This window comes from Coenobita brevimanus, chromosome 21, assembly GCF_032717465.1.
Source record: "Coenobita brevimanus isolate Jiangsu-jjx chromosome 21, ASM3271746v2, whole genome shotgun sequence".
Taxonomy (NCBI): domain Eukaryota; kingdom Metazoa; phylum Arthropoda; class Malacostraca; order Decapoda; family Coenobitidae; genus Coenobita; species Coenobita brevimanus.
Window position 1 is genome coordinate 7,141,116 of NC_136974.1, and position 14,513 is coordinate 7,155,628.

A 14,513-nucleotide genomic window follows, 5' to 3' on the forward strand; every position below is an offset into this window, starting at 1 on the left:
AAACGTATTTATTTCTGCTTTGTATCTGTATTCGTAATGATTAGACTTATTGTTAGTTCTGAAACTGCATTACGATTCTATTTTTAGCCATACTCGTGGTGTGGGAGCTGGAAGTTGTGACACAACTTCCTTATTGCTAATCGGACTGACCCTCCACTTTATTCTCCCGTGGCAGAGTCTAGCCTTGAAGGACATGCAGTTTTCTCATTTAGGACTGAAAATTCAACTCTTTCGCTCCCTTTTCCAAGCATGGGCACAACGATTACGTAAAAAATAACTCGAAACTACCATAAACATATATCAAAAAGGTGAAAATGTATTCATAACATTTTTTTTTTTTCCAGTCATTCCTAACAGATTATGTACTGAAATCATTCGATATCACAGCACTGCATTTCTAAGTTAAATATGTACTGTTCTGGTATGTGCTTGTAAGTTAAAGCACTGGTACCAGTTAACCTGATTTATATGATTACCTATGATCGGCGTCAGAATGTTTCCTTGTGTTTACGTACAGTATTTGTGTGTTGAAGTTTTGCTGTGGAGTACTGTATTTGTGAGTTATAACATTAAATAAACCTTCTAACCACTTAAAGTGCTTTCTAGTGATTACCAGTGACAGATAACAGCAAAACAACACATTTGGGGGGGTCTAGGGAGCAAAATGTGGAGTAGTTTAAATATACGCGATTTCGCACCTAACACGGCACGGTAGGAACGAAACCCACGTGTTCCGTGCGAGTTACCTGTACAGGGAGTTTCCAAACATTTCCCGCTCTCATTAAAGCCACTCCAGCATCCACTGCCCTACCGTGTATATCTTTTATAACTCCATCCATATACAGATTGAACAACCATGGAGAAATGACACATCCCTGTTTCAATCCAACATTCAAATAGAAATATTCACTCAATTCACTATCCACATGCACTGCAGCCTTACCCCCTCATACATGCTCTTCACCGTATTCAGCAGCTTCTCATGTGACCGATATATTCCTAATATTTTCCTCATTCCTCGTCTGTCCTCCCTGTCATATGCATTCTCCAAGTCCATGAAGGCAACATACAACCTCTTTCTCTTCTCTAGAAACTTTTTCACTAAAAACCTAAGAATGAATATTTGATCTGCGCAGCCTCTTCCGTTCCTAAAACCTCCCTGTTCTTTACCAACTGATTCCTCTGTTAATTCCCTACCTCTTCAATTGCAGTAAGAAGACAAATGTCCTTATGATTACCACACACTTCTTTTTCCCTTTTTCCTGTATACAGGGGAATAATTATATCTGACTTCCAATCCTCTGTGACTCAACCTTCCTCCCAGGCCAATCTGCACATCTTCCATATCTATTGTACTACTATCTCTCCGCCATGCTTCATCATTTGGCCACACAGAGTATCAGTTCGTGGGACTTTCCCTATTTTGACTTTCTTCATTGCTTCCACAACTTCCATCCTACTGATTTCTTCCTCTCCTCTCACCTCCTTCCTTCTCCCAGCCATTCCCCAGCCACTTATCCTTGCATCGCTTACATTATTTATGTTTTACAGTTACTGAAAGTGTTCTCTCCATTTGCTCACTTTTTCACCCTTCATTACTAGCAATCTTCTGTTTTTGTTTTTTCACTTCCCAACTAACTTCTTTATCACCCTGTCTTTCTTTACCAACTGGCAAAACATTTCTTACATTCTCTTCACTTTACACTCAGATTCCTTCCAAATTCCTAATCCTCTCAATTCTTACTCTCACTTACTAATTTTTCCTCTCTCTCTTCTTCTCTACTTATAACCGTCTCATCCGTCTCTCAGCTTCCTCCATGCCCTTGCCTCCCATCCACTCACTATATGCTTCTTCTTTTGTGCCACAGCTTGTCTCATCTTCATTCCACCATGCTGTTCCTTGCACCCCATTTTGTCTTCTCTTCACTCCACACACCACCTCACATGGTGCACAGATTTCTGTGAATATCTTGCTCACACCTTCCACTTCCCCCATCTGCTCCAGATCATATTTACCCAGTCTCTCCTCCACTTCTCTCTTATATTCTGCCTATTTTTCCAACCTCTTGCAACCTTTCTACCCTCCTTGTATGGACTACTTCCTCCTGTCCTTCCCTCCTTCTATTCCTCCATTGCATTTGAACCTTGACTTTCACCACCACCACACAGTGGTCCGAAAGTCCACTCCCCCAACCTGCGTATGCCCTTGCATTCATGATAATAATCTACAAGCTGTTGCACACCACTTTCTGGTAATTTTTGTGGCTATTGACCTTTATTTTCTATTATATACGACATCTGATACAGTCAGGTCCCACTATTTGCGAGGATTATGTCCCAGAACATCTTGCAAATAGTTAAATTCCACGAATAGCCCAACCTACTAGAGAAGTCACTGATTACCTATCTATCTATCTGTCTATTGCCAAATTCCCTAATCCCATAAGGGGTGGCCATTTGACTTTGAGTTATTGTTTTACGGGGAGGGGCACTAACCCTCCACCAACCCACTTGTTGATGCGTAGGGAGCATGTATGGTTTGGTTATATGGTCACCACTCCATGTTATAAATGGTTTCTTGGCTTGCAGGAAACCATTTGGCTTGTCACTCAATGTAAAGCCACCTGTAAAGGAAACAAAAACAATAAGACGTGACAGGAAAGATGGGAGAAACAGGAAGAGAGGAGGGCAGGCACAGAAAAAGAATGATAAATGCTAAGGAAGAAGTAGGCAGCACTACATCAAGTGAGTGGAGCTACAAACCCATTATAACACCTGTAAATGCATTTTGTGTCACATTAATCCATCCATCCATCATCCAATCCTACATTGCCCCATGAGGAGCGTAGGAGCCCGGGGCTAAGCAGTTGGTCCCGACATTAATACTCTAAAAAAAGACAGTACATCATAATACACAAGCCTTTCTGGTACAGTGTGCAGGTTGTCCGCTACTTATGAACGGTCGACTTACATATTTCTGCATTTATGAATTTATACTTTCAGTAAACTGTTCAATAAATTACATGGAATTACATGAGACATTCAGCACTTTATTATAAAACAGGCTTTGTGTCAATGATTTGCCAGTGTAAGTGTTCTAAGCACATGTAAAGGCTCGGTAGGCTTGGCTAGGCTATGATGTTCTGTTGATTAGGTGTATTAAATGCATTTTCGAGTTACGAAAAAGTCAACTTACGAGCAGTTTCTCAAAATGTAACCCATTTGTAAGTATTCATCATGCAATGATGACAAAGAAAGTTTGCTGTTTGCTGAACAGCGCTTGCCTATACAGGGTAACTGCACAGTTTAACTGTATAGGACAGTATTTCTCACAGAAAACATGCAAAAAATCACATATGAGCCATTGGAAACAGCTGATACTTTAGGAAAAGCAGGGAATATGTTGAAATAATTTACCAGAAAAAGCTGTGAATATGTAAACCCCTGAATAGCAGGAGTTCATTGTACTGTACTGCTGTATGATAATACAGTGGATTACCATACACACATTTTCCCTGCATCATTTGGTCATAGCTCATTTGCTGCATTGAATGTAAAAGGGTGACTAACTGTCCCAGTACATGGACAATCCCAATTGCATGAGTGCCAAGAATTGCATACATAATGCTTTAATATCAGTACTACCCATTGTAATAGCTTAATATACCCTGTATGTGATGCTAAGGCTTCACAAACGCATATAGCAGGTAAAAATAGCAGGTTTTTTTTTTTTTATATGAACAGCTTGAATTTTCCAGTATGGTACAGTACAGTATTTGTGTATCACATGTACTTATTATGTCAGTAACCCTTGGAGATTCCAATGGCGCTTTTTCGCGTCATTTCAGATCTGACCTCAGAGATTCCAATGACTCGTTTATGTGTCATTTTAAGTATCTGTCTTTCTATCTATCTATCTATTGCCAGACGCCTCAATCCCATTTGGGGTGGCCACAAAAAAATCGCCTCCACGTCGCCCTGTCCCCTGCCATTTCACTGCCCCGCTCCCAGCTCACACACCCCTCTCTCATATACCTCTCCACCCCATCCCTCCATCTCATCCTCGGCCTCCCCCTTCCTCTTCCCCCTTCCACCTCACTCACATACACTCTCTTCGTCAGTCTTTCACCCTCCATCCTCTCTACATGGCCAAACCGCCTCAGTGTATTCCTCCTAACGCTTCCTATCACATCCCCATCCACACCACAATGCTCCTTTATATCCTCATTTGTCAGCCTTTCTCTCCATGTGACTCCACAGGCTCCTCTTAAATAACTCATTTCCATTGCTCTCACTCTTGACTTGTGTCCTTCCAGCAACGTCCAAGCTTCACTTCCATACGTTAGAGTTGGTATCACAATACCGTCATGTAGTAACTATTTCACTTCCATGCTCACTTTCTTGCTTCTTATCACTGCTTTCAAGGAACCAGGAACCTTTCTTCCCTGCTGTACCCTTTCAAGCACTTCACCTTCCAAACCTCCCTCCTTACTCATCACACTACCCAAGTACTTAAACGTACTTACATTTTCCAATTCCTCACCATCCAACCTCGCTGTACATTCACTGACTTCACCTCTCTCAAAGACCATCACTTTACTCTTCCATACATTCACTTTAGATTCCGTTTCTTACACACTCTCTCAAACTCATCCACCAAGCCTTGCAGCTCTCCTTCGTCTTCACTCAACAACACAGTATCATCTGCAAACAACAGTACAGGGAGTTTCCAAACACTACCCTCTCTCACCAGGGCCACTCCAACATCCACTACCCTACCTTGTACCTCTTTTATTACCCCATCCATGTACAGATTGAACAGCCATGGAGACATGACACATCCCTGTTTCAACCCAACCTTCAAAGAGAAAAATTCACTCAGTTCACCATCCATAGGCATTGCAGCCTTAGCACCATCATACATACTCTTCACAGCATTCAACAACTTCCCATCTACTCCCTATATTCTTAATACTTTCCACAATCCTTGTCTATCCACCCTGTCATATGCTTTCTCCAAATCCATGAAAGCCGCATACAACTTCTTTCCCTTCTCTAGAAACTTTTCCACTAAAGATCTAAGAATGAATATCTGATCTACACAACCTCTTCCCTTCCTAAAGCCTCCCTGTTCTTCTCCAACTAATTCCTCTGTTCTTTCTCTAACTCTGTCAATAAGTATTAATATTCTTAATTGCCATATATTATGTTGTTACAGTGATTACACGATGGTGGGTGTCAGTCAGTGTCATTTATGTGGAGTAAAAATGGGATGGAGTGGAGAGGTATATGAGAGAGGGGGTATGTGAATTGTTAGCAGGGCAGTGGAATGGCGGGGGACAGGGTGATGTGGAGGCGAAATAGATAGATAGAGAGATAGAAAACTGGGACATTTGGAAAGTGACCAGACTGAGTTGTGCAAGTGTACATGTAAGTATATTGTTTGAGTTCAGTAATCCCCATATTATCCGGACACCCAACTTACCAGATATTGTAGGCCTGGACCTTCAGAACCCAAAAATGCACCCCCCCCCCCCAAAAAAAAAAAAAAAAAAAAAAAAAAAAAAAAATCCCCGAAAATCCGAATTTTTTTCCACCTGTAATTTGAAATTGCCGTGCTGCGCTGAACACCTATTTACACCATGGCCTCTTCACCCCTTCCTTCCTCCCCCCTCCCCTGTCAGGGTTGCCATTTGGTATTTTTCATTACCAAATGTGGGCCAATTTGGTAATGATAAATTCGTTTGATAATGAATCAGAATAATGCATTACCAAATGGATTTTTCACATGTATGAGGATACACAGGATGGAGATGGTGGATTGTTTGCTCTCTCTGATTAATCTGCTAGCCTACGTAGCGTGAAAATACTCAACATGCTGTTAATTATAAGGAGAGTGATTACTGTACATGTATTTCCACTTGTATATATTATCAATGAAGAATAAATGCTAGCCTTATGAATTTGGTAATGAAAATTAAATTTGGTAATGAAAATTGAGGAGTTTGGTAATGTGGCTGTTGCGATCTGGCAACTCTGTTTCCTTGTCACCAACAGTTACTGCCTAACTTCGATCGTGAGTAGATGCTTATCACAATGGAAGCCACAAGTGCTCGTTTTTTGTGAATAAACAGTGAATGAACTGCACTACCTCGCCACTAGACCACAGGGGAATTTACAATGTTGTGCAGTGTTAAGAAATCAGAATTTACAGTGCAAAGGATTAACAGTGGAGTGCAAATTGGCGGTTGAAACTGGCGTGGTGTAGTTAAGAAATTTGTTCAGTGTTAAACAATTATAACTCACAGTGCAAAGAATTAAGTGCAGCACAACACTGGATTACTGTACATGCTTCAAGGGGATTTTCACCACTGCCAAAACCTTAGAGAAGGCAGCCACAGACGTGCTGTAAGTACCCTGGCTGAGGTTCAGTCACTTCTAATTCCTCATTCTTTGGTTCCTTTTCATTTATTTCATGCTTTATGTCCATTATTGGTGTGAATAGGGTCTTAAATAGGTTTACATAGGTGCTATGCATGTTCGGTAGGGAGTTATTTAGGTGGCTTTCAAAGTTAAGCTGGGTTAGGGTCCCTAAGTACCAGTCCAGGAGCCAGGGGCCCACTTTCCGGACAGGACCACTTTCCGGGCATGCTTTGGCTCTATTACATCGGATAGTAGAGGGATTACTGTAATATGGTTTTGTGTACCGCAGTCCATGATGAGTCTGTAATTGCAACGTTACTCAGGGTTGGAGTGTATCTGAGCAGAAAAGTATCATATCAATCAACACATTCCACAGTGTTGGTCAAGACAAACTATTTTTTCTTAAAACTGGCCTTCCAGAATTAAGGAGAATCTTTCATAAGGCAGCATCTATTAGGTGCAGCGAGATACGGTAGGAGAATAAAAAAAGCATGACATTAATCCTGTGCTTATGCAGGATCATATTTTTCAGTAGATTTATAATCTTTTAAATAATATATGTCAGCTTCTAAGGATGATGTTATAATGATATATTCGTCCATAATAATTTTTGACTCCTAGGTGTTGGATGTCAGTTTCTGGCTGTGGCTGTCGGTATAATTGTCATGGCATTGGCTGGAATGTTCAATGTTCACCGCCATGGATCCATGAATAGTGCTGGGATCTTGTTGTATGCCCTGGCCTCTGTTCTGGCTGGATATGTCTCGGCTACATACTACCGCATGATGGGAGGAAAAAACTGGGTCTCCAATGTAAATCTAACAACGATATTATTCGCTGGTAAGTGTATGCTTGTTCTTAACTCCTTCAGTTTGGTTATGTGCTATCTAGTTTAATCATGTTATCATTAGACAGATTTATTCTGCTGTAGAGAAACTTTTCAAATTAGAGAGTTAAATAATTCATTAACCTGTTTAGTACAAGAGATACTTTGAGAGTTTGATAAAATTATCCTGAAATATGTCACAAGATTCAAGGAATTTTAGTACAAGAGATACTTTGAGAGTTTGATAAAAATCATCCAGAAATATGTCACAAGATTCAAGGAATTAACATCTGAAGTAAATTTACGTTATGACCCTAATTGTATGTAAATTTACTTCAGATGTTAATTCTTTTAATCCTGTGACATATTCCTGGATGATAAGGAACCTATGGAGCAACCCCTTAGGGGCAGATAAGGAACCTATGGAACAACTCCTTAGAGGCAGTTACTTACCTTTGGTTGATAGGTCTGCTTATCCAGGCAGACTGGGGTTAAGCAACAGCAACAAAAATGTATAATTAGGGCAGTAAGTTTGATCCATTTTTTTTTTATGCGCAATATGAATTATAATTTGAGGAACTTAGATATACAGTATTGATAAACTAATACAAATTATTCATAGATTATGTAATATATTCATTTGAAATAAGACTGGGCTTAGTTTGGGATTGCCATATTGTCTCCTGTGAAGTAGACAGACAGTGGTTTTGACTTAGAATTGAGTTTTTATCATTTAATGATAATAATAATAATAATAATAATGATAGTAATAATCTATCTATCTATCCATAGCCAGACACCATAACCCCTTTGACTCTGTGTTAGTGGTTTTACAGGGAGGGGCACTACCCCTCCACCAACCCACTTGTTGACACTTCGGGAACACGTATGGGTTGGTTACATGGTTAACACCCAGCACTGCAAATGGTTTCTGGGCTTACAGGAAAGCATTAGGCTTGTCACTTATTGTAAAGCCATCTGAAAAGGAAAGAAGAGTAATAAAAAGCGACAGGAAAGATGAGAAAAACAGGAAGAGAGGAGGGCAGTCACAGAAGAAGAATGATAAAGGTTAAAGAAGATGAAGGCAGCATTATATGGAGTGAGTGGATGATGGTTGCCAGCACCTACCACCTATTAATAATAATAATCATCATCATCACCATGATCATCAACCAAACCTTCTTTCCCTCCCTAGGGCAGGGTGAGGAGTAGCAGTGTCGACACAGCCTAAGTGTGCCCAAATTCAATGGGCGGCTCTTCCATTCACTCATCATTCAACCCCAAAGAATCCTGGCTCCATCAGATAGTCGAAAAAAATTTCACCATGTTCTGTAGCTTTACATATATCTATCTGATAGAGTCAGTCCAATCACTGTCATATTAAAAAAGGGTGTCAAGTCCCTGGTTATGCACTTCACACAAAATTCTTGCAGCCAGCTTGGTCTCTTGTCAGTCCCTTAGTCTCACCGACTTCCATACCTCTCTTCCTCACACACTTATCCACCATATTCCTCCATCTTCTTGACCTATCTCGCCTCCTCCCTCCTTCAAATTCGCTCAGGTATACCTTTTTCACTGCTCTATTGTCATCCATTCTCTCCACATGACCAAACCATCTCAGTACACTCTCTTCGATTCTGGTGTCCACAGACTTCCTCATCTTTCAAGCATCACATTATTCCGTATCCTATCCACTCTCTGTACTCCACATAAATTCATCAGCAGGCCCATCTCCACTGCTCTTACTCTTGACTTTTTATTTTCAAATGAAAATAATAATAATAATACAGAGATAGCCCGTTTATCCGGGCTATATGGTGTGAAGGGGTGCCCGATTAGTCCGAAAGCTCAATTAATCAGGCAGAACCAAAACACAAGTATCTGTACTGTTAGACTGATTTATTTACTGGTAAATGTACACTTTAAGTAGCAGAAAGACCTTTCCAGTTCATTGTATATTCCTCCAGTTTGTTTCTGTATTTTTCAGAGTATATTCAGTTTGGTAAATTACTTTTTCCTGCTGAAAAATTTCTTCCCTGTTATTATCGTCACGTTCTTTAAGCTGTACCTACGATTGTTTCCAGCACAATGGACGAAACTCATTGTACTTAAATGTGGACTTCGTTTCCCAACTTCCCAACTGAAGATTAGGTTAGGTTAAATTATTAGGTGCAGTTAAGCTAGGTTAGGCCAGGTTTAGTTAAACACTTAGATTAGAACAGTGACTTCTGCCATTACGTTAACAAATCAAACAAAGAGTCGTCACACCAAAACAGCTAAAAACACCGGGGAAACAGATTTGACAAGAAATGTTTATTTACCAACCCAGAAATAATCAGAAAAATTTAACAGACTATCAGGATGATCTGATTTGGTAAGGTGCTTTTACTGCTTACAGCAAAACAAATGTTTACCCCACTCAATGTTCGTGAGTTCAGAAATTTGTGTGCTCCCGTGGCAGACCTTGGAACTATTTTTTCAAAGTTATAAAATCAGTTCCTTTTTCTTACAGATGTGAAAAGACTTGTCTGGTACACCTGGCTTTTTCCCCTCCTTCCGAAACCCATCTTGTGAAAGAATTAATAAAATTAGGGGGCATGTTACATTAGCATTTAAACATAAAATTAAGGTGCATGTTACTTTAGCATTTAAACATAGCGGCAAAAACATCTGGGATGATGCAACCGCCTGGCTGTTTGGGATGGTAGAGTAGGGTCGTGTAAACATACCAATGACCTTCGTTCCTTTCCCTTAATTGTTCGCAGTTTTTATGGCTGTCTCCAACTCAAAGTTACTGACACCGGTACAGTAAAGCATTGTTCAAGGCTGGCAGCCATGAAGGGGTTAATGGAGTACAGTGGGGCACCAATTTTCGCGCCTAATTGGGTCCAAAAATAATGCGCGAAAATGGAATTAGCGAAAGTTGGGGCATTGTCTTTATGGCAAAAAGGCTAATTGGTTCCCGGTTATCCTAAAGTAACATCAGATTTTCATTTTCACTTGCAATACAGTACATCAAATCACTATTGTACATTGCATTGTGAGATACAAACAATAAAAACTGTACAGTACACATTATATGAGGAGAAACATACCACAGAGACCAGGTTGAGGTGGTTAATGGATGTTGGGGGTAAGTATCCGAGGCGCATGGCGGGATTATTTAGCCACGCCAGACGTATTGGCGCCACCTCTTGCTGCCTCGCTACCACTCTCTCTCTCTGCCTCCTCAGATGCAACTTGATGCAACACTTCCACTCTGTGCTGAATTTCCCTTTGTGCTAGGTTCTCTTGAACAAATCCATCGAAATCTTCATCCAGGTTAAGCTCCTCTATGGCACTGTCAGTAGGGATAGCACCATGGTCGGCTGCCCCCTCGGCTTCCAATGGTACTTCCACCTCCGTTATTTCCTTAGTCTTCTGCAGGTAGCGTGTGATAAGAGCCTGCTGCCCTTCATGGATGCGTTTATTGAACACTTCACCAATCAGACTTAGTGCTGATTGAAAGCAAGGTATAGTAGAGGCCATTGAACTGTGAGAATCCAACACAATGGAGCTAGCACGCTCGTACACAATGGCGGGAATGGGTGGACAGAGTGTTGACATGACGTCATTCAAGATGGCGGTGGGTTGCTGGCGGGCGGTGCAGGAAATTCAAAGTTCAAAATATTGTCCCAAACCCAAAATTTGTGCGCGAAAATCGATTTTTTTCAAGCGAAAGTGGAAGTTAGGGAATATTTGGTGCATGCCGCGAAAGTGGATTCCATGAATCCTGCTGTAGCGAAAGTTGGTGCACTACTGTACATTATTGTTGTATCAGTACTCTCTCTTTCACACATATACGAACGAACAAAAGAATGTGCAATAAATGTACACCTATCTGTAAGGAGCAGAAATAACTGTATGCTCTGTCGGTCCGAAATGTATTGGGAAACGACATTGAACGAAGAATGTGGAACTGAATGCCACCTTACGAGAACACATATTTTTTCTTATTAGTAAACATTTTTTTTGCCATTTTGTCCCCTATACAGTAATTGTGAAACTCATAAATTTTTGTCCAAGCATACAGCCTAATAACCTTACCAATTCAGTCCATATTCCTGTAGTTTGTTTTCTATATTTTTCCGCCTATTTTGAGGGTAGTAAACTACCTTTCACTGAAAAATTTCCTCTCTTATTATCATAACGTTCCTTAAGCCTTACCTACAATTTTTTCCGGCATAATGGAAGAAACACTCATAATTGCATGCATGTTACATTAGTATTTAAACATATCGGCGAAAACATCAAAGATGAAGTGGCAGGCCGCCTGACTGTTTGAGATCGTACAGTAGTGTCATGTAAACATACCAGTGATCTTCGTTCCCTTCCCATAATTGTTCGTAGTTTTTTATTGCTCTCCCGAACTCAGCATCTCCGACATCGGTACAGTAAAGCATTGTTCGAGGCTGGCAGCTATGATGGGGTTAATGGAATGCATTATTGTTTGTATTAATACTCTCGTTCACACATACAGTACACTTAAAAATGAACAAAAGAATGAACAGTAAATGTACGAGGAAGAAATAACTATGATCTGTTGGTCCGAAATGTGTTGGGAAGCGCGATATCTAATAAAGAATGCAGAACTGAATGCTAACTTACGAGAACACATGAGATGAGTAATTTTTTTTCTGATTAGCAGACATGCTTGTTCCATTTCATTCCCTAAAATTGGGAAACCCATTAATTTTCGTCTAAGCATACAGTCTAAAGACTTTACCAATTCACTTCTTATTCCTTCGGTTTGTTTTCTGTATTTTTCTGTTTTAAAGGCAGTAAATTACCTTCTCTTGCTGAAAGATTTCCTCTTTTATTATCACGTTCTTTAAGCCAAACCTACAATTGTTTCGGTCTTAATGGAAGAAACTCATCGTACACAAAAGTGGATTTAGTTTCCCAATTTCCTAACTGGAGCCCAGGTTCGGTCAGGTTACCGTAGGTTAAATTAGGTTAAATTATTAGGTAGTTAAGCAAGGTTAAGTATCAGTTGCCTCACCAAACTCCACCCTACCACCCTTGTGATTGAGTTGTGAGCAGGAGTTGTGGGTGGGGGCAGACTCTCTCTGGTTTACCCATGCCTTGCTCGCTAGCAATTGGATGCATCCTGTTTAAACCGGAGCTATCGTATGGATAATTCTTTGTATTACTGTACCACTGAACCATTCGATCACGATCCGGATATACCGAAAGCTGGATAATCTGAGCCTGGATAATCAAGCTTCCACTGTAATAATAATAATAATAATAATAATAACAATAATAGTACAGTAAAATCTCAATATAACAGACTTCAATAGACCTGAATTCGCTTTTATCGGACTCAAGGAGCTGCCAGACTATCTCTATCTATCTATCTATTGCCAGACGCCTCAGTCCCGTTTGGGGTGGCCACAAACAAATCGCCTCCAAGTCGCCCTGTCCCCGCCATTTCACTCCCCTGCTCCCAACTCACACCCCCCTCTCTCATATACCTCTCCACCCCATCCCTCCACCTCATCCTCGGCCTCTCCCTCCCTCTTTCCCCCTCCACCTCACTCACATACACTCTCTTCGTCAGTCTTTCACCCTCCATCCTCTCCACATGGCCAAACCACCTCAGTATGTTCCTCATAACGCTTCCTATCACATCCACATCAACACCACAACGCTCCTTTATATCCTCATTCGTCAGCCTGTCTCTCCATGTGACTCCACAGGCTCCTCTTAAATAACTCATTTCCACTGCTCTCACTCTTGACTTGTGTCCTTCCAACAACGTCCAAGCTTCACTTCCGTACGTTAGAGTTGGTATCACGATACTGTCATGTAGTAACTTTTTCACTTCCATGCTCACTTCCCTGTTTCTTATCATTGCTTTCAAAGAACCAGCAACCTTTCTTCCCTGCTGTACCCTTTCAAGCACTTCACCCTCCAAACCTCCATCCTTACTCATCACACTACCCAAGTACTTAAACGTACTCACATTTTCCAATTCCTCACCATCCAACCTTGCTGTACATTCACTGACTTCACCTCTCTCAAAGACCATCACTTTACTCTTCCCTACATTCACCTTTAGATTCCGTTTCTTACACACTCTCCCAAACTCATCCACCAAGCCTTGCAGCTCCCCTTCATCTTCACTCAACAACACAGTATCATCTGCAAACAACAGCACAGGGAGTTTCCAAACACTATCCTCTCTCACCAGGGCCACTCCAACATCCACTACCCTACCTTGTACCTCTTTTATTACCCCATCCATGTACAGATTGAACAACCATGGAGACATGACACATCCCTGTTTCAACCCAACTTTCAAAGAGAAAAATTCACTTAGTTCACCATCCACACGCACTGCAGCCTTCCCACCATCGTACATACTGTTCACAGCATTCAACAACTTCCCATCTACTCCATATATTCTTAACACTTTCCACAATCCTAGTCTATCCACCCTGTCATATGCTTTCTCCAAATCCATGAAAGCCGCATGCAACTTTTTTCCCTTCTCTAGAAACTTTTCCACTAAAGATCTGAGAATGAATATCTGATCTACACAACCTTTTCCCTTCCTAAAGCCTCCCTGTTCTTCTCCAACTAATTCCTCTGTTCTTTCTCTAACTCTGTCAATAAGATCCTACCATACACTTTTCCTATTATACTAAGAAGACAAATGCCCCTATGATTACCACACACTTCTTTTTCCCCTTTTCCTTTGTACAAGGGAATAATTATACCTGACTTCCAATCCTCTGGGACTCTACCTTCCTCCCAGGCCAATCTGCACATCTTCCACATCCATTCTACTACTATCTCTCCCCCATGCTTCAGCATTTCACCACACACTCCATCAATTCCTGGGGCTTTCCCTGATTTAACTTTCTTCATTGCTTCCACAACTTCTATCCTACTGATTTCTTCCTGTCTTCTCACCTCCCTCCTTCTCCCAGCCATTCCCCAGCCACTTATACTCGCATTACTTCCATCCTCCACGTTCAACAATTCCTTAAAGTGTTCTCTCCATCTGCTCACTTTTTCTCCCTTCTCCACTAGTAATCTACCATTTTTATCTTTCACTCCCCTGCTAACTTCACTTCCACCCTGTCTTACTCTTTTCACCTCTCTCCAGAACATTTTCCTACAGTCCCTCCACTTTACACTCAAATTCCTTCCAAATTCCTCATCCACTCTCTTCTTACTCTTTCTTACTAATCTTTTCACCTCTCTCTTTCTTTCT

General features: G+C 40.9%; 1 protein-coding gene across 1 annotated transcript in view; it reads left to right on the forward strand.

Moving 5' to 3' along the window:
• LOC145392190 (transmembrane 9 superfamily member 1-like) overlaps nt 1-14,513 on the forward strand; it is a 538,883-nt gene that overhangs the window by 248,840 nt on the left and 275,530 nt on the right. The window contains exon 8 of the mRNA XM_080266639.1: nt 7,045-7,263. Coding sequence (XP_080122765.1) covers nt 7,045-7,263 — 219 coding nt within the window. The remainder of the gene's footprint in view (nt 1-7,044; nt 7,264-14,513) is intronic.